The 27,621-nt window shown below is 41.1% G+C and overlaps 1 protein-coding gene and 2 long non-coding RNA genes across 20 annotated transcripts in view; 2 read left to right on the forward strand and 1 right to left on the reverse strand.

Annotated features, from left to right (window-relative positions):
• nrxn2a (neurexin 2a) overlaps positions 1-27,621 on the reverse strand; it is a 92,322-nt gene that overhangs the window by 18,094 nt on the left and 46,607 nt on the right. For 15 of the 18 annotated variants that reach the window (XM_049743408.1, XM_049743407.1, XM_049743409.1 and 12 more), the window contains 5 exons: positions 26,719-26,838; positions 26,275-26,656; positions 25,700-25,890; positions 25,449-25,622; positions 25,213-25,332 (listed from right to left, as the gene is read on the reverse strand). In XM_049743408.1, coding sequence (XP_049599365.1) covers positions 25,213-25,332; positions 25,449-25,622; positions 25,700-25,890; positions 26,275-26,656; positions 26,719-26,838 — 987 coding nt within the window. Of the gene's footprint in view, positions 1-6,079; positions 7,737-25,212; positions 25,333-25,448; positions 25,623-25,699; positions 25,891-26,274; positions 26,657-26,718; positions 26,839-27,621 lie in introns of those variants that run through there. The other 3 variants (XM_049743411.2, XM_049743412.2, XM_049743406.2) reach the window with 3 other exon arrangements.
• On the forward strand, positions 7,847-13,432 carry LOC137841000 (uncharacterized). The gene is made up of 2 exons (XR_011088269.1): positions 7,847-8,242; positions 9,083-13,432. It is a non-coding gene; the product is annotated as an uncharacterized lncRNA (long non-coding RNA).
• On the forward strand, positions 13,811-15,604 carry LOC125982593 (uncharacterized). Its single transcript, XR_007486446.1, has 2 exons — positions 13,811-14,902; positions 14,980-15,604. It is a non-coding gene; the product is annotated as an uncharacterized lncRNA (long non-coding RNA).

Genomic DNA, 27,621 nt, shown 5'->3' on the forward strand with positions numbered 1-27,621 from the left:
CACAATGCTATTGTACATCCAAAATTCTTGGTTACATTCATCTTAAATATGATAAATCAAGTAGGACACAGTACAATTCCAAATTCACATGCAAATTTCATGCATGATAAATGCAAATTTCATGTATGCTCAAATTGACATGTCCCATTATAACTCAACAAACAAACAGCATTGAAAAAAAAAAACAGCACTTGCCTTCAGGCTTGGAGGAGGTAAATACCGTATATAATGGAACAAATGTGCACACTAAAGCGGGCTCCTACACATGTAAAGCATCACCAATCTAATCCCAAGTGTGAGCTCATGCTTGGTAGCATACGTCACACGCATGTCGTAAGACTCATCAAGTGATGGATCCATCTGCATTTCACAGGAGCCGTCATGCTCTAAATAATTTGCTCCAACCACCCCTCAGTTGCTACGTCTGTAACATTATGGATGTGTTTCTGCGGCACGTTGCATTGACTACCCACTCAAAAATGTTCCGTCTTTTGTGCTCTCGGCTTAGTGAGTGCACAACAGGCGAGGCAATGAGCGATAGGCTACGCGCGCTGGTGGTAATTTGCATCACGCCTCACTGTTTGATGTGAAGACAGGAAAATAAAAAATAAACAGAGCTTCCTGACAAAAACAACCAGATGATTCCAGCATCTCAAATGAGCGACTGCTGGCTTGCGCAGATGTTTTATGTATGGGATAAAGTTAATAATGAATCATTCAAAATAAAAATGGCATGAAAACAAACCACCAAGACTTTTGGGCATTTTATCCAGTCCTTGAGACTTGATTAGATCAGTGATTCCGCACTGCTGTGCTGTGTAATTTCACTTAATTGGTCTAAAAATAATTTTTCTTTCCATTTGCCACCAATCCTCTACTGAAAATGATACCACAGTACCAAAGATTTCCAAACGTCACATGATCAAATCCAAGAAATTGGTGAGCAGTAAAATGGTTGCACCCTGGGATTGATAAAAATAATTCAAATTCCACAAAGTATTAATCTGAATGCCGTTTCTAGGCACATCAAATATATTATCCTCAAGAGAATCTATGACTTGATTAAGATTGGGAAACACCAAATTTCAAAAGTTTACAAATACCAGCTCTAAAATAACAAGACTCACTTTCGATAGCCACTGTCAGGGAGGTATAAATTGAACACTGTGTATAGTAAATATTTGATGATTGTGCTTGCAGCAGTGTGGAACTGCACTGCAACACACTTGAGTTTTTAAAATAGTCTTTGTATTAGATGCTAGTGTATATTCACATATATGAGTGCACTAGGGTTTAAAAAGAAATTATTTTTACAAGTCGATAAACTTCCCCTAATGACCTGTCAGTCCCCTGCAGGGTTAGAATGATAAAATAATCTACAGTACACTGTGAAATCATTATGCAGAAAACAGAGCAACACAGAATTTAATAGGAGGTAAAAAAAAAAAAAAGCTGATCGATTAGAAATATAAACTCACATTAAACTCCAAAACTGTGAGTTAATTCTTGAGATTTATGGAGAGATATTAAGTCCGAATTTGTCGTCTGAGTTATGACATTTGAAGCCCACGTCTTTCACGCTCTATTAAATTTGGCTCAGTGAAATGATGAAAATGAATAGTTCAGCCTGAAGCCTGACAGAGAGGACATATGCTAGTCACTGGAAACGACGGAGTAAGAGAGTGGCCTCAGCGAAGCACATCGAGGTCTTCAATTAAGGGCTCCACGGAAGATCTGATAAGATGATGTGGCTGGTCCACCAACCTTGGCTGCGTAATTGCAGAATGATTGTTTGGGGTCATATCTGTTAGGCGCAAACACTCAAAAGATGCACTTTTATAATCATGTTAACACACTCCTAAACTTCACTTGTAGCCTGTAAAAATGAAAACCCGAGATGCTGCATTGCAATTGATAAGGGATTTAATATTTACTTTTATTAGAACACAGGAGTCTCCCCTTATCTCACATAATTTTTTCCCCCTCTATTTTATTATGGTTTTTATGAGATTTTTTTTTTTTTTTTTACTATAAATGCGGCTGGCGTAGCATAGCCAATTGTCTGCAAAGGAAATAGCAATAAAATTACCTCTAACTAGCATACAAATATGGTACATTTAATTTGGATAGTATTCTCCGTGCTTTAACACTGTCTGCTTGTTCACCTACTGATGACGCAGCATCAAGGGCCACTAGGGGGTTTCGTCAAAATGGTTTGAAAATGTTGCCTTTGGTGAAAAAGGACTACCTATATTCTCTTTGTGCCTTCGACAGTACATCTTGCCGACTTGAAGGGAAAAAAATATCTTGCACTGCTCTCCCTTTCAGCCAAAGCAAACATAATCCTACTCCTCTTTTATTGTAATGGCCCAGCCTCTTAATCGTCCTCACTAATGCAAATGCCAGACCTCAGTAATACATTTCAGATACAAGACATTTCCCTGGAGTGCATCAGAATATATATATATATATATTTTTTAATGACACACCTGATATGCCCATGTTTTAAATGCTGGAAGCCATGTTTAGTTTATTATCTTGCCGTATTGCATCATGGCAGAACCAATTCAGTGTTCTCCACCTATAAACATGCAAATCCTGATTTTTGAATCTTTAATTTCTCAACAAATCTAACATAAAATTACAAGATTCAGGCTTCAGAGCGGTTGATATCTACAAATGAGTACTGTTTGGGGAAGGTCTCTACTGAGTCCCCTTTTCTAGGGCAAGGATAGTTTGGCAGATGGTGAACAGTTCTTCTAGCTGTTTATTACCACTCCTATCTGAAGTTTACTGTCAGACTAAACATAAAACAAAAAGAGTTGCATTTTTGAAACAACATCATAACTGCTTTAGAAAAGTCTGTTGGGTTGATACTTGAACACAAAAGGTGCAGCTGCACTTATAGACAGACACCGTAACAATATTCAATGGCATATATTCTTTATCCTCTGCAAAAATAAAGACCAAATATCACAGCAGTTCATGGAGACACTTAGATTTAAAATTCTGTTCTTGTCTCACAAACTCAGCTGCAAACAGCATAATGTGCTTGAATATAAAACACATGCAACCTTTCCCAAACGCCTTTAAATAGACCACCACTCATGCATCACACCTCAAGTCAATTTGATGTGTTCATGCCTGTGGTGGAATATATTCATGCTTGGAGTCATCCCCCACACATCTGTTGAGATGCTGATGCTTTAACCAAAAGAAGCGAGCTTGTCTGCATTTTAAGAGAAAACCAACAAAACACCATCCTCACAATTAAAAGCACACGACAATGTGATGACCTTGTCGAGGATTTTCTATCCAATTTGCAAAAGCGCTCTCCTCAATGGATTGTTGATATCATTCATATTCCTTTGGTGAAACTCATTTCAGAGTCATTGCAGTGCCGCAGCAATTCACCAACATAAAAAGCCTGTTGTTCATATGTGATATGTTTTTTTTTTTTTTTAAATGTAGCTCTTACATTTATTACAATTTCTTTTCCATAATAGCAAATGTGCCATTTTATTTTACACTTATATTTACTTGCCAGGCAGTTGTCTAAAGTAATTCCGATAATGAGATATAATAAAAAGGCACAAGCCGAGATTTTTTTTCAAACTTGTTTTCCCTGTCTGCTGCATATCACACCGTGTTGTGTTATTTTTTTTCCTACTTATCCACTCTGATAAAAAAGAAGACTTAGTAATATAGCACAATTCTTTTTTTTTAAACATGTTATTTTGTTTGGAGGTTTTCTTTTTTAAATTGCTGCCTGGGGAAACGTACAATATGACCTGGAATAAATAGTGCCTTTTCGTACCTTTTATCTTTCGTGTCCACATTTGATATATTTTTTTTCTTTCTTCCAGCTCCGGCAGAAAGAAAATAAATGGAAGATGACATGCTTTCTGTTCAATTCGTTTTGTGCTTACCCTGAAAGGCTCCCCAAAAGCCATTTCCCCCAAGTTGCTCAACTGTCTGCTTGTAGCAGTCTGTTCCAAGAATGTGTGGAATAATTCCACTGAGTGTCAGCATGTGGGGGGGGGGGGGTGTTGGAAGCACAAAGATGAGGTCACCTACAGGCCAATCCATGCTGAGTTTCAGTGGAGTGCGTATGTGGTCCACCACACAGGGACCCATAGCATGGTCAAGTCTTTTACAGTCCAAGTGGGAAGAGGTTAGCTCAGCAAAATACTGCGTAATGACAGCCGTGAAGCAACACTGATGTCAAGAGGCCACAACTACTTGAGGGTGATAACGCACCACTGCAATGACCTCAGGAATTTGGATCAGCAATAAAAAGTAGGCACTAATAAGTTAGAGGGAATCCAGAGAGGGGGAAAAATGTGGAATATTTGAGAATGTGAACAGCTCAGTGGCCGAGTAGTAGAGTGTCCGCCCTGAGACTGGAAGGTTGTGGGTTCAGACCCCGGCCGGGTCATACCAAAGACTATAAAAATGGGACCCATTGCCTCCCTGCTTGGCACTCAGCATTAAGGGTTGGAATTGGGGGGTTAGATCACCAAATGATTCCCGAGCGCGGCACCGCTGCTGCTCACTGATCCCCTCTCCCCCAGGGGATGGATCAAAATCACATGGGGATGGGTTAAATGCAGAGGACAAATTTCACCACACCCAGATGTGTGTGTGACAATGATCATTGGGACTTTAATTTAGACGTCACACAACTTCAATGTGTAGCTGTCACCTCAATGTCCTCAAATGATATTGAGTCTCTTCACCGATTTTGTCTGTCACATTTGTACTGAGAGTCATTTCAGATTTAGGTTGGCACAAATCCCGTTGCTATTTGGCTGATTTGAGATATTCTCCTGTTATCATGGTAACCTTCTCAATGGATGGACATTTTAGTATCTAGTGCACTCAGGTAGTGTCGTTTTTGGACAAATGGAAAGTATATTTCCATTACTAGCCAGATATGGACTTTTAACCTTTATAGACCGACATTAAGTGAAGGCTGGCAGCAGGTTGTAATGGTCAGTGCACAGTGGAATCATTTTGTGCTTTATGTGTGATTTTTTTTTTTTTTGGTTCAGCGACACTGAAAGTGAATTTTAAAGTAATTGCCCCATTGCATAATCTTTTAGTGCAGCTATGCTTCTATCAACCTGTCAGTCAGTGGAAAATGTTAACTCTGGTGTTCCATTCAGAGAATAAAATGTTTTCGAAGAAAGGGTTGCAATGACTGGCAGGAATGTACTCTTTGCTTAAGGAAGCTTTTTAATGCTAATTCACCAAGTTTGACACTTAGATGTAAAAATGACAAATCTTTTTCAAATTCCAAACATTATGATGAGCTGTGAATTCTAAAGCAAAGCATTTGTGTTGCACTCAAGCAAAGTCGTTGCTGTGAAGCATGCAGAGTCCTTCAGAGGAAGCAGCAGCAAGCCTGCAATAAGCGTAATTGAAAATTTATCAGTGAGTTCTTTGAAGTGTTTTTTTTTCAGGTCGGCTTGATCATGAGCTTTGCCTGGCCTGTAAAATCCTCGTGCATAACCATTTAGCTGTAATAATAGCGCTGATGTAATTTATCACATTTTGAGCCCCCCCTCTTTTTTTTTTTTTTTTTTTTAAGAAAGGCTGACAAATTTGTTCCGTTGAAAACGACGACAAATCCACTGGGGGGGTTTATTTTACGGGATAAAAGCGAGCGTTTCAAAGTGCAATCTGAAAAGGGGCTCTGCGAGTGTCGGCGCTTTGAGTCGAGCGATTTTGAGAAGCCCCGTCAGATTGATGTTAATTGTAGAGGATAGGTCATTTCTTAACAGCCTTCAGCTGCACAAAGAGCATACTTTGCCGTAATTGAGTTCCTCAAACACAAAAAACGCTTCATCTGTGATGTGACAACACAAACAGGCCACAATTGATTCTGCTCGGCGGCAGGGTTGGCGAAAGGCGACATTGGGGAAGCGCGACTGATGTGATGTTGATGTGCTTACAGAGTGTTTAATCATGCACGAGCTGCAGCACATGCAGCATATAATTATCCAGTATGAAAGAGCTCAGCATTTTTTTTTTTTTTTTTTGCGGCCAAAAATGCTGCATAAATGACATGTCTTACCATGGCCCCCTCTGGTGAGAAAGGGCATCCTGTTGATGGCAATGGGAACAGTGCCATGCTTGTTGTGGAAATGGTGGACGTGGTGCGTGGTGCTGAGACTAGAAGACACACGTGCCGTTCCGGTTTGGATGGGCAGCACGATAATCAAGGCCAACCAGAGGGCCAGCCTGGAACAGTAACTTAGACCCATGCTAAGGCTCCAGCCTGAACAGGTCCTCCCAAGGGGGGGTGCCAAGAGTCTACCCATCACTTCCGCATGGGCCCAAGACCCGCCACTTGACCACGTTTTGGTCTTTTGGAGTCCCACTAGAAGACCACAGGGCATCTCAGAGAATCGAGGACATTGCGTTTTATAATCCCTTTGCAGGCTCGGGGACTTGGCAGCAGATAATAAAAAGAAAAATCCCCTTCAACGTGTGATAAAAGTAACCTAAATATGAATTGCATCAAAGCACATCCAACTGCCTGCTTTCCTGCAAACTTATCCTAACATTCTCCCACAGCAAGGTGTCTTCTGCGCAGCATTAAAAAGCATCCAGCGGCATCGTTTTGACAGCGGGATATCCAAGGCGTCGGGGAAAGCGCACATCCAAACCAAAAGAAGGATCCAACTAAAGAGGCATGCCGCCTAAGAAAAGGAAACATCTAGGCGTGAGACGTGGCAGCAGGACCGAGCTGGGTGCGATAAGAATCGCCATGAAAGTCTCCATCGCCCACAGGTAGAGCTGGAGGGCAGCTGAGCCTGCCCACTAAGACGAGCGCCACTCCACCGCAGACATCACACGCGTCCGTGGGAAAACGGATCATTTCACTAAGCCAAATGGACCGCTGGATAAAAATAAGAGCATGAGTAAAGATGCTGACGACTAGAGACGATGCGGGAACCAGCACATTGCCTCCCCTTCAGCCACTGATGCACAGCAAAGGAGGAAAGGAGGGAGGAGGCTAGGATGGAGGAGGAGGAGGGGATGGGATGAGGGCGCTAGATGAGCTATAGATGGAGCAAGAGAGCGAGCGACATCTGCAGCGGCGCAGTAAAGGGAGGAAAATCCAGAAAAATAAATAAATGAGTCGCTATCTCCCTCCCTCAGCGGCTCCCTCGGAGGATGCGGCGAAATTCCCAGCGAGTGAGCGAGACGCGCCGGGATGCTGCCGTGCCTTCCTCCTCTGGTGCTCCACCTGCTCAGTCTCATGCAGCAAAGATTACTGCTGCATTCTCCTCATGCTGCTGCTGCTGCTCCGCTTCCCTCTCCAGTTACCTCATCTATGGCAGGTCTGCGCTGCTGCCTCGTTTTTAACCTGCGTGGATTGAGCTTCTACAACACGAGATGAATGAGCTCAGGATGCTGCGTTGCACACAAAAAAAAAAAAAGGCTGCTGATTAAAAACAAAACAAAAAAGCACTAATTTATCACCAGGAGTCCGAGATGAGCAAACTCCAGGACAGCCTGAAGCCTTGTGAAAAAACAAAAACAGTTTGGAGTTCTAATAATAACTCCACACAAGAGCATCTTCTTGAGGCGTACTGTTGTCAGGGTGTGTGTTTGTGTGTGTCTGAAAAGCGAGTCTGAGCGGAGGAGGGAGGGGCCCCCAGGGGGGGTGGGGGCCAAGGATGAGCGGGAGGGAGAGGCAGGAAAAGAAGGGGGTGGCCACAACACACGGCATTGAGAGTGGGGGGGGTGGGGGGGGGTGTTGGTGAAGTGTGTGTGTGTGTGTGTGGGGGGGGGGCAGATAGTGAAGCAAGGAAATGGGTTGTGTGAATAAATACACAGCTCGCAGGTCCTGGCAGTAACACGCAGGAATCATACTGCAGAGGAGGAGCCTGATTTAGGTGAGCTGTCAGAGCTGTTACAGAAGCCAACACGGGGCCGCTGATATGGACACGCTGTTAACACCCAGAGCTACAACAGGCCTGCGTGATGGACACGGAAATTCTTCACAATTTCATACCACGCAGCTCATAATACAATCCGAGTGCAGTAAATAGCTGCAGTGAGAAAAAGATACATGATCCGAGCTTCAGGGCTACAGCGGTTTGTCAATGCAGTGGTGCCTTCAATATTACTATAACTCGGGAAAAGTATTGGGAAACGCCTCGTCCAATTCATTAGTCAAGATTGGGCTCGTGCCCTGGAGCGGCGAAGTCGGCAAGGCACCAAGAAAGTAAGAACGCTTGCTGTCTGATGCGCATTGCTACGTTTAATATATCACCCGCAACATTGCACGGACAACAAATAGTGTGATTCATTAGAAAACTTCACCACTGCAATAAAGTTTTTGCTATCTCGCAGGCGCGGCAACATCCATCAAAAGTATTGCTTGGATTACTATTTCGGCTCGTGGCATATATTCACGGGGCCGTTTGGAATTTAGAGGGCACAATCCACGGTGCCCCTTGGAAAATACAACAGCATTCAGCAGTTCAAATTTCGGGAAGAGGTCAAGCGGGTTAAGGACACAAAAAATTACCGTATTTTCCGCACTATAAGGCGAACCGGATTATAAGGCGCACCTTCAATGAATGGCCCATTTTAAAACTTTGTTCATATATAAGGCGCACCGGAATATAAGGCGCATAGAATAAATAACAACGTTGCTCAAACGTTAATGCAATCACAATATAGTAATAATCGAAATAGTGAAAACAATAACAATATATCAATAACTCAACGTTGCTCAAATGTTAATATCACACAACACACAAAATAAACACGTAAAGCTTACTTTAATAAATTAGTCCTCATCCACAAATCCATATTGGTCTATATATGAGGCGCACCGGATTATAAGGCGCACTGTCGGCTTTTGAGAAAATTTGAGGTTTTTAGGTGCGCCTTATAGTGTGGAAAATACGGAAGTCCATCATTGGAAAGAAAATGTTGGGGTCAACAGAATTTTGTCGTAAATCGAGGAAGCAAATGCTTATCACAAGCAAAATGAAACAAGCGCTTCTTGCCTCAGTGCCGTGTGCTGTCTTAACAAAGGCCATTTCTTTTCTTCAAGGTCTATAAAGTCACGCCGGTTTGACTTTGTTATGAAAACAACTCGAGAGCCCCGACCTCAACTGCCTTCCAGGTGAAGTCCAACTGCTCCCAGCGACCTCATGACAAATAAATTCCCACAGACACACTCCAAAACAATTCTTATACAGACACCTCATCTGGCTATTTGCCCCAATTTTATCATTCCTATAGTGTCGTGTTCACAAAAAAATATATAATTCACCTCCCATTGCGGCCTCATTTGTGACTGTAATTATTTCACAAAATGATGTTCGCTGCTTGAGCTGGCCTAATCAATTAGCCGCAATGTTTTTCCGACATGTTCACCTCCTATCTGTACACAAGTCAGGCCTCGGAAAAAACAGCTCTGCAGCTCTCGTGTCGCTCAGCCATGCAGGACTTATTCTTAGCAATGACTGATACCGGTTCAGACAAATCCAGACAGTTTCTAGGAACCCACTTTGTTTCTTTCGCTGTCGGAGGTAGGGAAGGAGATGATAGGGTGAATTGGAATACACCGACACTTGAGAGATGAACACATTATCGACAATAGAAGTGGAATGGGAGGGAGATGGAAGATTGAGGCAGAAGGGAGAAGCGGAAGAGGGACTGCAGCTGTATCAGCTAAATCACGGTCGATATAGATATCAGCTTGGGATTGCCGAGCCGCTTGAAAGGACACGCGTGGAAACAGGAGGACAGAGGCGAGCCATGCGGCACCACCTCACACGGTGACAAGAAGTCGACGCAGGCTATTACTCATGCTGGGGGGGGAGGGGGGTCACTGTGGGCCAGAGACGCTGATTGCACAAAAAGAACAGAGGAAGGTTCCGGCTTCACATTCTACAATGACAAAAGCCTGCACCAAATTTATCAGCTTGCATAATTAAAATACATCACTCGGATTGATGGCAAATTGAAACGTATTTGTTTTTGATCGCTGTTTGCTCGCAAGATTTAGTGTAAACTAAATTAACGAGGCAGTTTTATGGGCGAAGGAGCCCATGAAAATCCAGATGAAACCGACATGTGACTTGAAATGATTGTGTCTTGATTCACACAGTGGAGCTGGCAATTTCAACTTTGAGAAAACTGCCAATATATTTTCCCCTAGATGGAGGTCATCAGAGTAACTGACAGCTATCATACAGATTTGACATTTTCCCTCTTCACTATTGTTTCATAATTCAACCTTGGCAGACGTTTGACGTTTCGTAATTTGAGGTGTTCCCCAAATAACAGCACCAGAGGTCTTTCTATAAAAGAAAACAATTATTGTTTTTTTTATGCTAATAAATTTATGCACACCAAAAATAGACCACGTCCAAGTCAGAAAATTGGGTGTAAAGGGAAAACCACCAAAACAGCAAAAAAATAAATAAACAAATGGATGGATGGATATAAACATACAAAGTGCATTTTAAATCCGTTGACAAAACGGAACTGCACTGCCATAGTACATTTAGCAAGTGTTGGTTTGGAGAACTTTTCCTGCTCTCTTTTTTCTAACTTTTAATTGAACACCTTTCTCATTTTGTCTGCACTTCTTTAAATGTTAATACAGGGTTGCAGTGACTTTTCAGTATGAAAATGAAATGATACAAGCACAGAAAATAATCCTCTAATGACGTCAATGGAAAAGTCAGTGTCAATTACAGCTGAAGCGCCAACCGATGTTAATTCTGGACGGTTATAAAATAGCCTAAGCTGAACTGAACAGAAAACAAGGATCCACCAGAACTGTGTTGCACAAGTTGAGGAAGATGATTTATAGACCAAAACTCCGACAGTCAGCTTCTCAAAGCTCGTGAGCATCAGCGATGACATCTTGGTGAGAGCTGTCGAGCACGAGTGGTTTGCATTCATCACTTGACGGCTCTGTGCAAAGATGAGGCGGCGAGTATAACCTTGGCTCATCATTGGCTATTTGACAAGTCACAGCATAGCCAATCAACAAATTCCTCATTCGATTCTTTTTTTTTTTTTCAAAGAATTCAAATTATTCAAGGCATTTATCATGTGATTCTTCAGAATCTGTTGTCATTGCAGTTCTAGACAATAAAATCATCAGAGTAAGATTTAGCCTGAAGGCAGATATGAATGTAATTTCAATTTATAAAGGAGCTTGGCAGTTCGGTGCTCATTTACATAATCAAATTATTTGCACATATAGCGTACGTATGCGCACGCATTCAAGTCGCCAATTTGACTGTCGGAAATATTAAATTAATATGATTTTATAAAGCGACACTGCATTTTGTACTTTTGTCTTTGGCTCTTGAGGCAAAATGTTTGCTTAGTCCTATCATTTTATTGTGTTTAGTGACAACAAGCTATGATCATAAATGCCATGTATTTGCGAATTCTGTGCTAAAAACTAGTCCTGTTACAGGTCCTGTTACTCAAATAAGAAGATTCAGTCAAAAAAAATAAATGAAATAAATTTGCTTTAGTGTTACAAGAAGCAAATGGCACCAATTGGCTGGAATGGCCTTCTTACCTTGCACCAAACGTTCAAAATGATACAATGTGAGAAGACATGCAGCGCTGCCTTCAGAACTCTAAATTGCCCGTTTGTTCTCAGGAGGATCTGTTAGATGAGATTTTTTCAGCGACATCCAGTCTCACCCGAGGCGGTAAAGTAGCAAGATTAATCATAGCACTTTCAGATTAATTACTCATAATGCCAGCACGCTCTGAAAGGCATAGCCCGCAGTTGTGATGTTTGCTTGATTTCATTAGGCTCAAAGCGACAACACCTAAAATAAGTCTGCTTGAGATAGGCATGGGGGGGGGGAAGGGGTTGTGAAAGTGCTAAGAAGCAAAAGACATGCAGCAATCTTATAGCATCAGGTTGCACACGACTGTACAAACACAAACAGTCGCATGGCGTCAACAACAAATAATAAGACAACGGGGAGAATTTATTGAGCAGTTACAACTACTAAGAGAAAAATATTTGCCGGAGATGCTCTCCTCGCCACCTTAATTAAAATGATATTTGCCCCCCCCCCCACACGCACAAGCCAGCGCCACCACTGCATGGCCCACATTTCCTCCTAAAAAGGCACCGCCTGTGACAGCGCTCTGCATTGTTGGCTGCACATGGCGCTGGCATGAATAGACTCCATTTGCTTGTTAAGTTGAGCTGACTAGCCTCAGCACGTCTGGAAGAAAAGAAGAACGGCACCATTGCCCCCATTGCTGAGAATCCACTTCTTTCCACCTGACATAAGGAATTATCGGACAATTTCGCCAAGCACAAAAGCAAGACGGTAGATTTGGGGAGAAAGACGTTCAATCTCTCGAGAACGATTCTATTATTCCTTAAATTGTTTCACTTAAACCTTTAAAAAAAACAATGTGTTCCTCTCCCACAGAAGAACATAACGCTAGACAAAATTATTCGTGCCAACAAGAATATCAACAAAGGACACAAGATTCTTCACTTTGAGACTCTACCATAGGAGACAAACCTTCACTAGAAAAAAAAAAGATCTACTTAAGAAGACGATGCCATGGAATTAGATCCACGAAAGAAAAGACACAGCCTCCACTATGGAGGACGGCACAGCCTCCAGCAAAGCGACTCATGATTGAGCAAGTGGTGTGTTGGTGTATGTGTTGACTACCTACACATGGTCACCTCCCAATCAATCTTTGGGGATTGTTCTAGAAGAAATTCAGTGTGAATAAGAGCTCATGGTTTCAGTTGCAAAATCAACAAACAACGTGGAGAGGAAAATTAGCATCAAGGTGGTTATTTTGGCCATATGTCCAAACAACAGTTGAATACAAACTGATGCACAACAGCCTGGCTGGAAAAAAAAAAAAAAAATGCAAATTCACAATTGAAAGCGTTTTGTTGAATGTACCCTAAATAAAGCATGCTATCTTTACTGTTTGTTAACCCAGCTGGAGGATGCGGCGTTGAGTCGAGTGGCGCTCCTCAATCAACAACAGCTCTCGTTGTGTTTCGAGAACAGCCAAGTGATTAAAGCTGACGGAAAAGAAACACCATCAGCAATTTTGAATCCAGAGAAAAATAAAACGTATAGATAGGTGTGCCATATTGCAATTCACACGGGAAGCTTAACCAATCTTTTTATTATTTATTGAATGTAGCTGAACGTGAGTGAACACTGGATCAAAAAGAAATGAGAGCAAAGAAAAAAATCTGCAGGTTTTTCTTTTCTTTTCTTTTCTTTTTTTTTTTCCTAAGCTTGGCTTTGCTCTGCTGAGTATTTGTTTCACGGTGACCAGGGATGGAGCCAGAAACATGAAGAAGGAGCTGACAAATAGAGAGGAGATATGAAGCAATGAAAGGAGAGTTGCCGGAGAAAAACAGGAAGCCTTCACAAGGCTTTTTTTTTTTTTTTTTTCCAATGGTACTATATATTATTATTATTATACATAGCTTGCTGCCCCGAGTGACGAATCACAGAGTACACCAAGTCTATTTTTTTTGTGGTGACTGTACCATCTAAAGTCATTTCAATTCAATTTCAACCAACAATGTGAAGCTCTTTGGATTTATTATTGTACAAAAGCAACAGCCGAGGTAATCTCAGTTCATTTCATAGACTCGGGTTACTCCGGGTCACTTGCTGGAGTGATCTGGTTGGCTTGAGTCACTTTTGTTGCTGTTGTTTTTGTTTGTATTTGACATTTCATCTCAGTGACAGCATGTCTCAGCATTCACAGACTCCCCCCCCCCCCCCCGTCCCCCCCCGCTTCTTATTAGAAATTTCCAGCCTAAGGGCTCAGCTTGCGAACGTCCCATGACCAAACCCAGAAAACAGGTGAGCTGTGACCATTGTTGCCTGTGGCCTAAGGCACTGTGATGTTATTTTTAACAGCAAGTAGTAAAATGGCCGCCCTCCTGAGCTGGATGGGTGTTTTTTTTCTGCTTCGTTTTATTCCAATAACTCAATATTAATCAGAAATGCGTTTCGACTAGTGATGGATTGTAAAGAACATTTGTGACCTCCAGTTTGAAGCTTTATATGGTATGAATATTCGTATGGATTTAATATAAGCTCAAGTAGCCATCTAGAAACTAAACAGTTGTGACCTAATTAAGAGAAAATAAACCTTTGCATGGATAGCAAGAAGGCCTTTTTTCGGACACCATTAGTTTATAAAGCACTACAGAATGCTACAGCCTACATCTGCGCCACTAAATATAAAATCTTAATATCGTGGATAAATGTTTTATAGCTTCACCAAGGACGTTACCTTTTCATCCTCGCAGGTTCACAAGAGCGGTCACGGAACCTCCATTTGTTCAAAAATAACACTTTCTGGATTCAGGCAGCGGTAGACCAGAGAAATAAGCTCCAAAAGAGGAATTTTAGCAAGCAAAGATACATGCTATGCTAATGCTTGAGTCCTTGTACAGGAACATGTTTGATTTGCAGTAATGCATTGTAATCCACTGTTTGGAAGGTTAACGCTGCACAGTTAGGGTTGCCATGGCAATAAGAGAGAAACTAGGTTGCCTTGGCAGAGGCTTGCACTTTCATTGTGGTGTCTGGGTTTCTTTCATTCAAAACGCCAAAGATTGCGTTCTATACAAGAAATATAAAATCAACTGCTATTAATGAATAGACTGAGGCTAAATGAGATGATACTTTGGTTTGCCACAGTATGCTATAAGCCACTGTCCTGCTTAAATTCTATAATTTGCTCATCAAAATCGGTGTGAGAGTTTTGCAGATGCCGGAGAAACAGCGGCTAAATGATGCATAACAAGCACGTGCAGGGTGGTGCGACTTTTGGGTACGAAGGAAGACGAGCGGGCAGATGCGGAGCTCGCAATGTGAGGGCCTCTTTGTGCGCACACTGTCTGCTCTTTATGATGTAAACTGAATGTAACCTTTCTCCCCTTCCGCACAGCCCCTGCAGGAGCCACCGGGAAGCCCTGGACCCCCTGGGGGCGGGGTGCGAGCGCTTTGGCACAGACCACCATTTATCCGAGGTTCAGCTGCTGCGTGTTGTGGGTGTTAAGTAAAACGCGCCATGTTCCCACTGAAAGCGAGGCACAGAGGGAGAAGTCAGAGCAGGGCGGAGGGCGTTCACCTGCTCGGCTCGCTTGTATCAACTGCAGCGCGCTCTTTATAGGGGGCAATTATTTGGGGGGTCTTATTTGGAGGAGAAAGTGAGGCGATTACTGCCTACAGCCGCAAACCCTGTTTGCATTTGGTTTATTTTGCATTTTTGAACACCCACGGCCCTCACTGAGCCTCTTGGTGAAGCTTGACCCCGCTTGTACACTGTTGATGCGATGGTGTGAATGCTGAGAGACGCTTCCACGCGAAGGCCATGTTGTGTTAGTTGGATTTAATGGCTGAACGTGAGAGACGTGCATCACCTCAAGGCGACTGTTATGTGATAGCTATTGGAAAATATCACTTATATGCATTCACACGTAACGATTGGCGCGCTAATGCTGAGAGACAACTATTCACACTATTGTCAGTATTGAATGTTGCTTGGAAGATGCTTTACAAAGCTAAGCTAATATTATCATTATTGTGCATTGAAATATTGATTGTTGTTGTGAGACTCGCGACCGCTGAGGCACTGACTGAAAAAAAAAAAAAAAATACCCCCAAAAGAGATTAGCCTGTACACTATTTTGATTTTTACCTCATTTTTTTTTTAGTGTATGATTCACCACAAAACTAGTGACATTTACAAATGAAATGTTTTGCAATGGTGAAGTATAAGTAAATGTATCAAAAGGTCTGAGAAAACATAACTAATTCTCACAAGCATATCTTTCAATTCCTACAATTTTTTTTTCAATCACCAAGGACCACGGGCATCTCCCAGTCAGTAGAAAAAAAATTGGCCCAGAAAAATACTGTTGCTTGCATTACTACAAAATATTAAACAATTTAGTGGATTTAAAGGGCATTTTCTTTTTTTACACTTTCTATTCACTGTAGTCCCATGTTGTTGCATTCCAATGCATTTGTGCACAATGTCACAAAAAAAAAGATGGAACTTGAATAAGAGAAGAGAGCACTCGCTGTGAAGAAAGGAAAATACTAACGTCATCAGTCCTCATTGTTGGATTTCAATGGCATGCCACTGCCTTGTGTTTGCAGCTTGAGCAGACCACGCCGCATGCCTTTTAATGGCTTCTCCATCAATTATTCACTCGACACATTCATAAAGAAATGACGATGCCAGTTATATTTCTAGCAAAAACAATGCAATGAAGATGTATTCATTCAAATCAAGAAAATATTTTCACATTTGCCAATGTTATGACTGCAATTTCATTGTGCTTTACTGTAGCTTTTTGGCAAACCACCAAAAAGAAGAACACTGTCACGCCAAGCCCCTTTTTCTGAGGGGCTTGCAGACACAACCTGCCAGAGAATCACAAGCGCTATCACAAGACACATTTTTAGCCTGAAGAACCACCCATGTTGACAGACGTCAAGTTGCTAGTCACATTTAACAATATTTTGAGCATTTCGCCTGATGGGTGACTATAACGCTTCGATCGCAGGAATGAAATAAAAAAAAAAAAACGACTGAGTCTTTAATTAGTGCTCTCAATAGGACTCTTTATCAAGGCAAAAATTGTTCTCATACATCTCTGCTGGATTGAGAACTTATTTTTCAACTCTTCACACTTCCCAAGGCAACATGACAGTGGCAATTACTGTTTATGTTACACCGATACAAATTAAATCCACCTCAGTGTTCCTTGAAAAGGATTTTGATAGCAATGTGTCCGACCCGAGGCGGAAAAGCAGTCCCAATCCCCCTAAACCATAGTTGGATGAGGTTTTGATTATTTTTTTCCCCTCCACACAAGACCTTTGTTGCACTCATTGCACACAAACGAGTTTGCCAATAGTGCATCCCAACAGAGATGTTAGAAAAATTAAATTCAGAGTGCCAGCGATTTCCGTGTGTTTCAAAAGATTTGTCTTCATCTCATTGAACATTCTGCGCTGTGCTCCTGCAGTCATCTTGAGAGGATGCGGTACTAAAATCTCTCCAGTTGTGGACAATCTGCCTTACTATGGACAGATGAATATGAAAGCTTTACAGCTTCCTTGTAGGTATTCTGAATTCTCTTTTATTCGAGGTGTGTTTCAAAATGGGCAACAAATGTGTCCAATCAGTCTTGGGCACATGTCAAACTCAAGGCCCGGGGGCCAGATACGGCCCACCACATCATTTTATGTGGCCCACAAAGACAAATTTTCTATCGACTTTGTTTCATTACTAAAATTACAAATTGTCTTCACTTTTTAAAAAAATATAAGATATTGCTAGCAATTTTTAATACCAGTTTTTACTAGTCTCTGATTTTAAAACTTGTTATCAATTTGTTGTGTAGCCTATTACTGTATGCATATAGAAGACATTGACAATCATAATGGCCCCCCGAGGCAAACTATGACTACAATACGGCTCGTGACAAAAATGAGTTTGACGCCTCTGATCTAGTATGAGGCGATATGACGACCATGCAAACATGAATGCTGATTGTCGTAATTTTTCTTCAAACACTTTATAAAGACCGAACTCCCACTCTAGACGGTGAATCATGCAACTGTGTGACTAATCGTCAACATTCTCATAGCCAAACACAACTGATGCTCTGGTTTGTGTTTATCTTCATCTATTGAACATTCACAACAGTGTCTGCGTCGGTTTGTATACTAATGAGCTATCAGTCTATCAGTCTCTGGCGATCTGGGACACCGTGTCCAAAGGTTGCAGGGAAATAATGAGTTAATTCGATTTTAAATAAAGACTTACTGATGATGACAATTCATGAGCCGTGATCGGAATAACGAGCCGTTTCCCTTAACTGTGATTGGCTGTCGGCCAGTCGAAGGTGTAGCACGCCTCTTGCCAAAAGATTGCTGGGATTGGCTCCAGCTCACCCTAATCACAAGTGCTCGAGAAAATGGATGAGTGGATGGATTTTGTCATTAGGAGCCACTTCACAAATAGTGCATAAAAGCCGTAAGAGATCTTATCCCCTCATATTTAGGCCTTTGGTTTAAACAAACAAATATGGCTTCCATTGAGTTCATTCCGAACAACAACAGTATTAAGTGGCTCATACGGCATTTTAATTCTGTTACATTGGCTTCTGATGGATGACACAACCTTGTTATCTAGGGTTTCACTTTATGACAAAAGTGAAGAATGTACTGTTATTTCCATCAAGCACACATGCCAGTGAATTGGATAATTAGGTTTGAGTAAATTGTGGGGACTGAGCCTTTTTCATTAATCCCTTCCTCCATTATAGCAGCCTCCCACTGCTACTTATCAAACATATATAACAGGGCCACGTGAACCAAAATCCAATCCTCTCTACCCAAATTTGTATCGGCACACTAGAACTACACAGAACATTTTTTTTCCCTCGCACACGCATGCAGCCGATTCCTTACAGCCTGAAAAAGTGCACCACATCATCATATCACACTTTTTAATGTGAGAAGCAAGGACAAGGCGGCAAGAGTAAACCAAAGAGACATGAATTGCCTCAGGTACTTCTTCGCTTTTCACATCTATGTAAATGTCAGAACTATTACTCTCAGGCCTAAAAGGCTGAGAAGCTGAAAAAGTGCTGTGAGATGATGTCCTGTGGAGGGTTTGCTGTTATTGTTCGGTTTTACTGGAGGACAAGTTAACGTGACCTTCATTCTACCTTGGAAATGGAGCTGCGAAAGGATATTTATCCCCTTCGCTCGGAAAGACAACCAAAGATGACAAAGCTAATCAAGGACAAATATATATATATATATATATATATATATATATATATATATATATATATATATATATATATATATATATATATATGAGGGATGAATAAAGATTGATACAGAACAAGGAACTTTGGCGGAAAACTGATATACCGACATTTAGATCCATCAAAAATAAAATACCACTAAAATTGGATGGATTATTTTTCCGACAGCCCCTTTATAAAATCTTTTGGATCAAAATCTGATTTGTGACTAGTGCAGTAGCTTGTCTCAAATCGACAATTTATGCCCTGCCGGGTTGGTACGGGGAGCATTGAGCTACTGATTTAATCTTTCATATTATAACTACCTCATACATACTGCTTTGGTTAGCTTAAAAACAATGAACGCTTAGTTTTATTGAAGAAATTTGAGTCTTGATGGAATTATGTACAACAGCGTGCTCACAGACATCCTAAATTTTCAAGTACTGTGAGGAATCACCGATCAAGTGATTTCATTTGTGACTACTGTTCATAAAGTGCAGCTTGAGATACAATATCATCTAAATATGAATTAACAGGCTTCATGTCAAATGTTGACCTCCTGATAAATTTGAGGTTGGATCTATTTTAAAATCCACATATATAAACAAACTATAATAAAACCAACCGGTTGGCTGACAGATGGCATTCTTCCACTATTCAAATACAAACAACAGTAAATTAAATTCAGGAATTCATAATGCATTATTGTATAGTAGCATAGTTTGCTCCCATCTGTATGCTTCCGTTCCCTCGAGCAAGCAGTGCACAGAAGAATGCCAGCAAGGATGAATGAGAGGTACGTTGTATTCTGGACCAGTGCCAAATAAATGCGGAGCTTTTAATTAACTTTAGAGTCGATTACCGTAACGCGCCGCGAGCAAATCCTCAACTGGGTGGTTGGTTCTTACTTGAGTGAAAAGTAAACAGCACTGATTGAAGTATCGTTCAAAATGACCTTTCACAAGAAATAAACTAAAAGCAGGAATAGTTGCAAAATACACATTTGATTTGTATTCTTATTGGAGGCCAAAGTGAATATTTCTCATGCGACTCGTAGATGCTTAGCCTTGTCATTCTGTCATATTAAGCATGCAGGAAAAAGCATACTTTCTAGGACATGTTAGTGATGCAGCATTATGTCAACTTATGTGCATCCTGGTTTTTCAATTAATACAGCACTTGATGCTGGGAGTTGCTCGGATGGTGAAATGATACATCTGAGAAAGCCAGACTCGCTCTGTCACACACAATATGCTGCCTTTAACGGTAATCACCCTCCATCACGTTAAATACCTTCTAAGTCGCAAAGCGCATATGTTGAGTGCTCAATTTATGAGTGTAAGGGACAAGTAAAACACGAGGCCATAATGCTCAACCTTTCAACATACATTTGACCCAACCATGGTTTAGAGCTAATACGCACTTTATTTTTTTTCCCTTCAATTTAGATTCCGGTTGCCTTTGCCATGGTAACGGTAATCAATCAGATAGGGAAGGTAAGGGGACCTTCAGATTTAATCAAGCCAAAAGAAAAGGAGACTAGTGCATTGAAATTGGATGAAATTTGCATGGTCTGATCCCAGCACACAATTTTCTATTCAGTTTTGACCTCCTTGACTTGGATCTGTGATATGCGTTACCATTTCATATCATTAAGATCGTCGCGAAACATATTTTTGAGCCTCAGTCTTAAGGCTCAAATTCTATCCTGGATTATCCGCGTGGCCTGTACGACCTGCAAGTCTACCTCTAAAAGAGAAGTTAAAGCATAAAAATGGGATTCGTTTGAGCACTCCGACAGGGAGCATTCCCATGGATAAACTACGCCATTGTAGCTTTGACATAAATGAAATGAAAGCGAGATAAAAGAGCACACTAACTGGCATGTGAAATAGGGAAGGAAGACAGCGGCAGTCACGCCGCTCTCATGTTGCTCGGCTTCATGCCTTCGGGCCAAGAGTACCATTTACCGTCTGTCTTTGCTTCCATGGGAATCAAACAATCACAAGGAAATGCGGACTTATAAATGAGCAGCAAAGGTTGGCTTCATTGTTCAGGTAACAGATCGTTTGAGTTACATTAAAGCTATTTCAGGTGCAATTTCATATCTGAGGACACCAAATATTGACTGATTTACAACAGTCAATATATACACACACCTGCACATTCTAATGCAATCCAGCAAAAAAAAAAAATGAATGAAAACATGTTCCGAGACTAATGGAAGGACGTCAATACACAGACACCACCTGCGTATGCCTCATTGGAAGGAAAGTGAAATCATGGATTTGTTTTAGAATACATTGCACTGTACACGTTTGAAGATAAATGATGAAAACGGCATGTGACACATTTGGTCATCTGGTCGAATGTCCCCAATTATTTACATCAGGGGTGTCAAACTAATTTTTTTCACAGGCCGCATTGTAGTCATAGCTTCTTGACTGTCAACCCAAATAAATGTATGTGCACCTCATATTATATACAGTAAAAGCTACAAAACAAACGGACAAATCACTCGTTTTCAAATCAGATGAGTAAAAACTGGTCAAATATAAAAAAAAAAAGAAGATATTATTAAAAGTGAAAGCAATTTGCAATTCTAGTAATGACACGAATTTGATGCACAATTTGTCTTCGCGGGCCACATAGTAAAATGATGTGGCGGGCCGTTTCTGGCCCCCGGGCCGTGAGTTTGACACCGGTGATTTACAACAATGGTTAGAATTGTGGCGAATTACTATTATTAAGTTATCACATTTGAGCTAGCTAACAAAGTCTACAACACAAAAATATCTTGCAGACCTGCTCGTTGTAATTATTTAAAGTGACCTAGAAGATAATTGGTGGCAGCGACGACCTGGTGGGTCTTTTACTATCGTGATTGGCTAGCGAACAGTCCCAAATTGGACTCCGCCTCTTGTCCAAAACTAAATAATAATTTTATATGTTGAAAATTATAGCTGTGCTACATTTTGGTTTGACAAAAACATTTTGTATTCAAAGCATATTTGAATAGGCTTGGGCAATAATTGCGCATGCTTTTGTTTTTTTTATGGAAAATAAATGACAGTAACATCATGTGGAAAACGTAACTTTGTGCTAGGTAATTACCACCTGACAGGTTAGCAGAAACATTGTTGTCAGACCCAGTAAATTGCTTTCGATGAAAATCATCTTAATGCTCTTTTCATTTTCTCGATAAACCATTATTATTGGTCTTCTACGACTGACAGGTCTAAATATTTTCTGCAAATTTGACCCTTTTCAGTATGCTGCTGATTAAATAATGGTTGAGCGAAAAACAGAATGGCACTCTTTTGGAATTCCACCGATGTATTACTGACCTTTCATTAGCTAGCTGTGTCAATTATCACGAGCAAGATTGAGTACAAGACAGAAATGTGTGTTGACTCAAGTCGTGCGTATAGGACAAGAAAGCACCAAATTATAAAGTGAAAGCAGTAAAGAATCGTGACTTCATTTGTCCAAGTTGCTACCAATCAGATTTTGTATCTCGATATATACAAAGCTTGAATTGACGCATTTCTGCAGGAAATAGAATAGAACATCAAGACAGAACGATATCTGCCATTGGCAAAAAAATATTTCTAAAATGTGATATTTAAAAGTGAAAACGACCAAACACTGTTGCACGTCATTGAAATTGACGAGACAGTATGTGGTTGATATCCTTCAAGGCAAGCCAGTCCAATATTCATGTAAATACAGCCATGTTTATAGGACCTGCTAGGGCGACTGATCTGATGCTTTCCCCTCAGGCAGCCATTTCAAATTCCAGCTTCGATGGTGTGTGTGTCAGTGCGTCTGTGCCACAGTTACGGCAATTACAGATAATCAGATGTTGGGAAGACTTTAAATGGTATGTCCTTTGAACCTCCGATTGGCTAGGAACTAGTGCCGAGCAACGTGTAATCACTCTCAGTGGGAATCCAATTGAATAAAACCAACATGCATTTTTAATTGCTTTGCGTCTCTTCAATCATCAGCCCACTTTTGTATCTATATATGGGAATCAATACAAAATATGACAAAAGAAATAAAAGATGAGTTGTAAGGTTTTTGGTGTTTCTTGTCATCCACACTAAATGTTGCATCATACTAAATGTTGCAGGCTGTCCCACGGAGCAACGAGAGCTGAGCTATAGAAAGCAATTGCACAATGAAAGAGCGATGCCAAGAAGCAGCATGACGTGCTCGCTCCACCGCCCTCCTGCTCGGGGCAGGTCACAAGCAGAGCGAAGGTGCTGACTTCACAAATATGGAGGCCAACTAATTGAAAATGAATAGCAGCTCCGTGAGGTATAAATACATCAAAGGGTTACTTTTCCTCCATTTGCTCTCACTCATTACCGAGGGCTATCAAGAGCCATGATTCCTTATGATAGATTTTCTTTTTTTTTACGTTTGTGACTAGAGTGTCAACCTCCTTTTTTATGTTTCAATTTTTATTTCTATAGTTTTTTTTAATTTTATTTTTTTTACAATTTTCTGCCAAGTCCAAATTTAAAGGCATGTTTTACTTATTTTACTGGTACATGTCAGGTAATTCAACCTAAATATCTTGTTTGTGATAAAAGAACCAGTAAAATAATTGACAAGTGAAAACAAAATGAACATAGTACAAACATGTTTTACTTATTTAGCCTTTTTCAGAAGTAAAAACTTCATATATTGTCTATAATTAATTTTCATAACTACCATTAATTTTCATGCACAATAATAGAATGTCCTTGGGGGCGTTTGAATTTAAAGGTTCCATTAGACTACATCCGAGGCTGGTTGAAAAAAAAATAAAAAAAATCAGTCTTTCTTTTTTAAATGGCTGAGTAGGCAACACTGCTCCTGCTTAGTCCAGCATTATGCAGGAAAAGAAGAATGCAGAGCCAGGTGCACAGTTTGGGGGCAGCATAGGGAAGTGGTTAATTAACACATGGATTAAAAAAAAAAAAAAGACGAAAGATTGATTTTCAGTTAGGATCAATAGAGCAGAGTGAGCCAAAAAACAAACAAAAAGAAAGAGTGCAAGCTGTTTAAAGGACAAATTGAGTGGAAAGTGCTTGCCTAGACTCTTAGTCAATCGCTATCTTATTTGGGACAAATTGAGTAGGATTTGGTGAGGAACATTTTCCAAAAGGAATGCACTTGAAGTCACTTTCACATTAGTTAAAAAAAATAAATAAAATAAACAACACTTTATTTTGGTCATTTTTCTTAAAATAAACAAAACTTAAAACCAAACAAAAATTATTATGATTATTTTTTTTATCTTTGTTTTGGATTCACTGGAAAGAATACTTGTGAGAGATGAGTTCCCTTTGTTCCTAGAACATCCTTTTTCTTTTTTGATATATACAAAGGCTGCAATCTTCCCTACTTTGACTTGCCTCACGAGCAATTTAACCAGCAATTTTTTTTCCATTCTCCGGCATGCATTAGCAACACTTTTCCTATTGTACCTAAAAGACTTTGACCTCAAACAATTCAAAATGACCTCATGTCGTTTGTCCAGCTGCTTTGTGTTCTCTGTGGTTTACGCTACATTACCTGTTGTAAATGCGATTTTAGGCATGCAAAAAAAACACAAAAGATGGCATTGAATGACTTTACAAATCGTCAAAAATTGTTTGCATATTTTTTCACATAGTTTGCCCCAGATTTAAATCAATCAAATAAAGCTATATTGGATGGCACTGATCAAATAAGTGCTGATTAAATCATTCTAACAAATTTTGTGTGAATACGTATACATACGATGGGTAAACAGCCAACAGCAGCAACTGCCCATTGGATAAAAACATCATTTTCAAACCTACCAAGCTGCACAAAAATCATCATGTTTAAAAAGACGAGATTCATTCTTGAGGGAAATGTCGATTTAGCTTAAAAAATTGAATACATCACTTACCAAAACAATTTGTCAGATAATTAGCTTTAATTAATTTGCTCATAAATTTAGGGGTAAGCCAGAATCCAATTAATTAAACAAAACAAGCAAGACAAACCCACAATATGGCTCTTTTATCTCCTTATATAAGTCATTGACAATTCAACAAAAAAAAAAACAACAACAACACACATTTCCTCAAACCACAGTCGCCATAAAGACTACACGAGCATTTTAGCACTAGGCGGCCATGACACCCGCTGTGGGCTCTGTGAGGGGGAACATCTTGGGTAATCTATGCAGACATCTGTGGTGACTCATTGTGAAATCATTTAAATGCGCTTAAAAAGAAAACTCTCTCTTGAGTGTCTTGCAAAGCCAACCGGTGGTGACAAATCAGACTTGCAGAAGGAGGACAAAAAAAAAGCCTACTTACGGTCACTGCAGAAGGGCCCACCGAAGGTTGTCATGGTGCAGTCGCAGGAGAAGCCCTCCCAGAGCTGCAGACACACACCCTGATGGTGGCACGAGTCCTCTGTGCAGGTGGTGCTGGGACCTACACGGTGGTGACACACACTTGAGATTCATTTCATTTGGACAGCATCATTATCTGTAAGGCTTGGATTGTATCTAATGGGACGTTGAGCCCAGTTTTTTTTTGGCAAGCCTCACCTCCGCAGCCGTGCTCCACCTGGCCTACTTTCTGAAGGGCGTCTGCCAGCAAATCGGGGAGTCTTCCGTTCAAGTCCACCGATGCCAGGCAGCCCTTGTAGCCTTCGCGGGATGCTATTAGTCGAGGCAGGCTGGTGTACATGCTCTTCCCGACGCCTCCGATGTACAGCTCGCCTGGAACACAAGACAGCGTGTTATCGAGAGTCAAACTGATTGGACGACAGTTTTGACTTAATAGATCAATAATTCACCTTTTAAATCCAGGTTGCGAGCTCCGTTGGCATGCTGGGTGACGGTGCGGACATCGATCTTGAGCGTGTGCACGTTGTTGTTGTCACGGGAGATGACCACGTTATGCCACTGGTTGTCATTGAGAGGCTTGTCCGAGTTTCCCTTCATCAGTGATGGGCCATTTCCCAAGTCAAAGACGTAATGGATGAACCTGTAGGACATAATAACATGAATTTGTTATGTCTTGAGAGTATGTAGTGAGCATTTAATGTCAGTGATTTACAAAGAGCAAGTGGCCAGGAAAAAAAATGAAGCCACCTGATATGTTCTAATCCTTTAATTTTCTCGGAAGGAGCAAGCTCCGGTGCCAAGCGGGACTTGACACGGACTAATTGCTTCATGGAGAATGTTTATGTGATGTATGCCGGTGGGAAACTACAAAACAGATCCGCGAAAAATAGAAAACAGTGCCTTTTTTTTTATGATTATTTTTGCCTTTTTGAGGTGGAACGATTCCATTCGGGTCAATTTGACCCTCCAACCAGTTTTCCAGATTGAAATGGATTCTCATTTTAGGTTTGCACTTTAAGCTCACCCTTTGACCAGCTCCACCACGATGAAATCACTCCCGTCGCCAGAGTTGTAGAGTATCAGGCCGTCGGGACTTGTGGTCTTAAACTGGAAGAAGAGGTGCATCGAGGCGTAGGCTTGCAAGGTGGAGAAGGCTAAGTAGCTAGCTTGAGTCAGGAAGGAGACAGGATTGGCCACAATGTGCCTCATGCCGAAGCGTGCGTTCAGCTCGCAGTAGGAGATGTCTCCGTTCTTGCACTGGTCCAGGTAGAGCATCCCGTTGAAGGAGAGGGCCTGCAGGTGGCCGATGAAGTTGGAAGGGATCACCGAGGTGAACCGGCGCTCCGTCATGATGCCCGTTTCGATGTTGTTCAACTCCAAGCGGGTGTGAGCGCCGCTCATAAAGCCTGGAGAAGATAATGAGGTGTGTTAAGTGTCACGTGTTTTTCTTTCCATGACCTGAAATTACCTTCTGCTGTGACATTGTCCACAGATAGCTGCAAATGTTTCCCTCGACGCGCCACCTTTACCGCGTGCCACTCATTGTCATTTAGCTTGTCGCCCAGCAGAAGTACCTCGGGTCCTTTGCCTATGAGGTGGAGAGCGTCAAGTGACAATTACGCCGAACGCGTCCCCTCTCATCAGACGACACTCTTCAAGCAAAGTGAACAATGCCACTCAGGTGGCGTGCAACAATTTCACAACCAATCATTTGTACTCAACTTATGTTGAAAGGTGTGAAAGGAAAATGGGAACAAACGTATTCTGAGTGCAAACACGACAGGTGTTATTTTGATTGTTTTTTTTGTCAGTAAGATTTTTACTTAGCTGTATGGAGAGTTTTTTTTCTTGTTTTTTCTCTTTCTCTCTATGAATACAAAGGTCACGCGTGTGATGAGGGAGAAAATCGCTGTTTTGAGTCACGTTCCTGTCACACTAAACCTGTTATATGTGGTAATTTAGTTTCCAAAGGGCCTTCCATTATAAAAAAAAAAAATCTTGAAAATACACTCACTCTAAATCCAATCCCAACATACAGATAATGTTTACAATCAAAAAATCTTGCAGAGCCAAGGATAGCCAATAAATGAACATGGAGCGACGATCTGTAAGCAACGGCAAGGCTTTTGTGTGGCGTTCTCGCCGCTTTCAAAATAGGTCACGGCGCAGAAGCTTGCCACTGCAGCACCGTCATCCCGAATCAGTGGCTGCGCAACAGGCCGACATGCCAGTTCAAAGGAGTTCTGACATCGCTTGGGAAACTAATTGGCCATGCCTAAGCTTGACTGCGCCTTGAGGGGTTTGTCTCTCTAATTGAGCTCTGGGTGCACAATTACCGGGGACGCAGAGGACAATAAATGGGAAAACATCA

Source organism: Syngnathus scovelli, chromosome 15 (assembly GCF_024217435.2).
Source record: "Syngnathus scovelli strain Florida chromosome 15, RoL_Ssco_1.2, whole genome shotgun sequence".
In the NCBI taxonomy this organism is placed as follows: domain Eukaryota; kingdom Metazoa; phylum Chordata; class Actinopteri; order Syngnathiformes; family Syngnathidae; genus Syngnathus; species Syngnathus scovelli.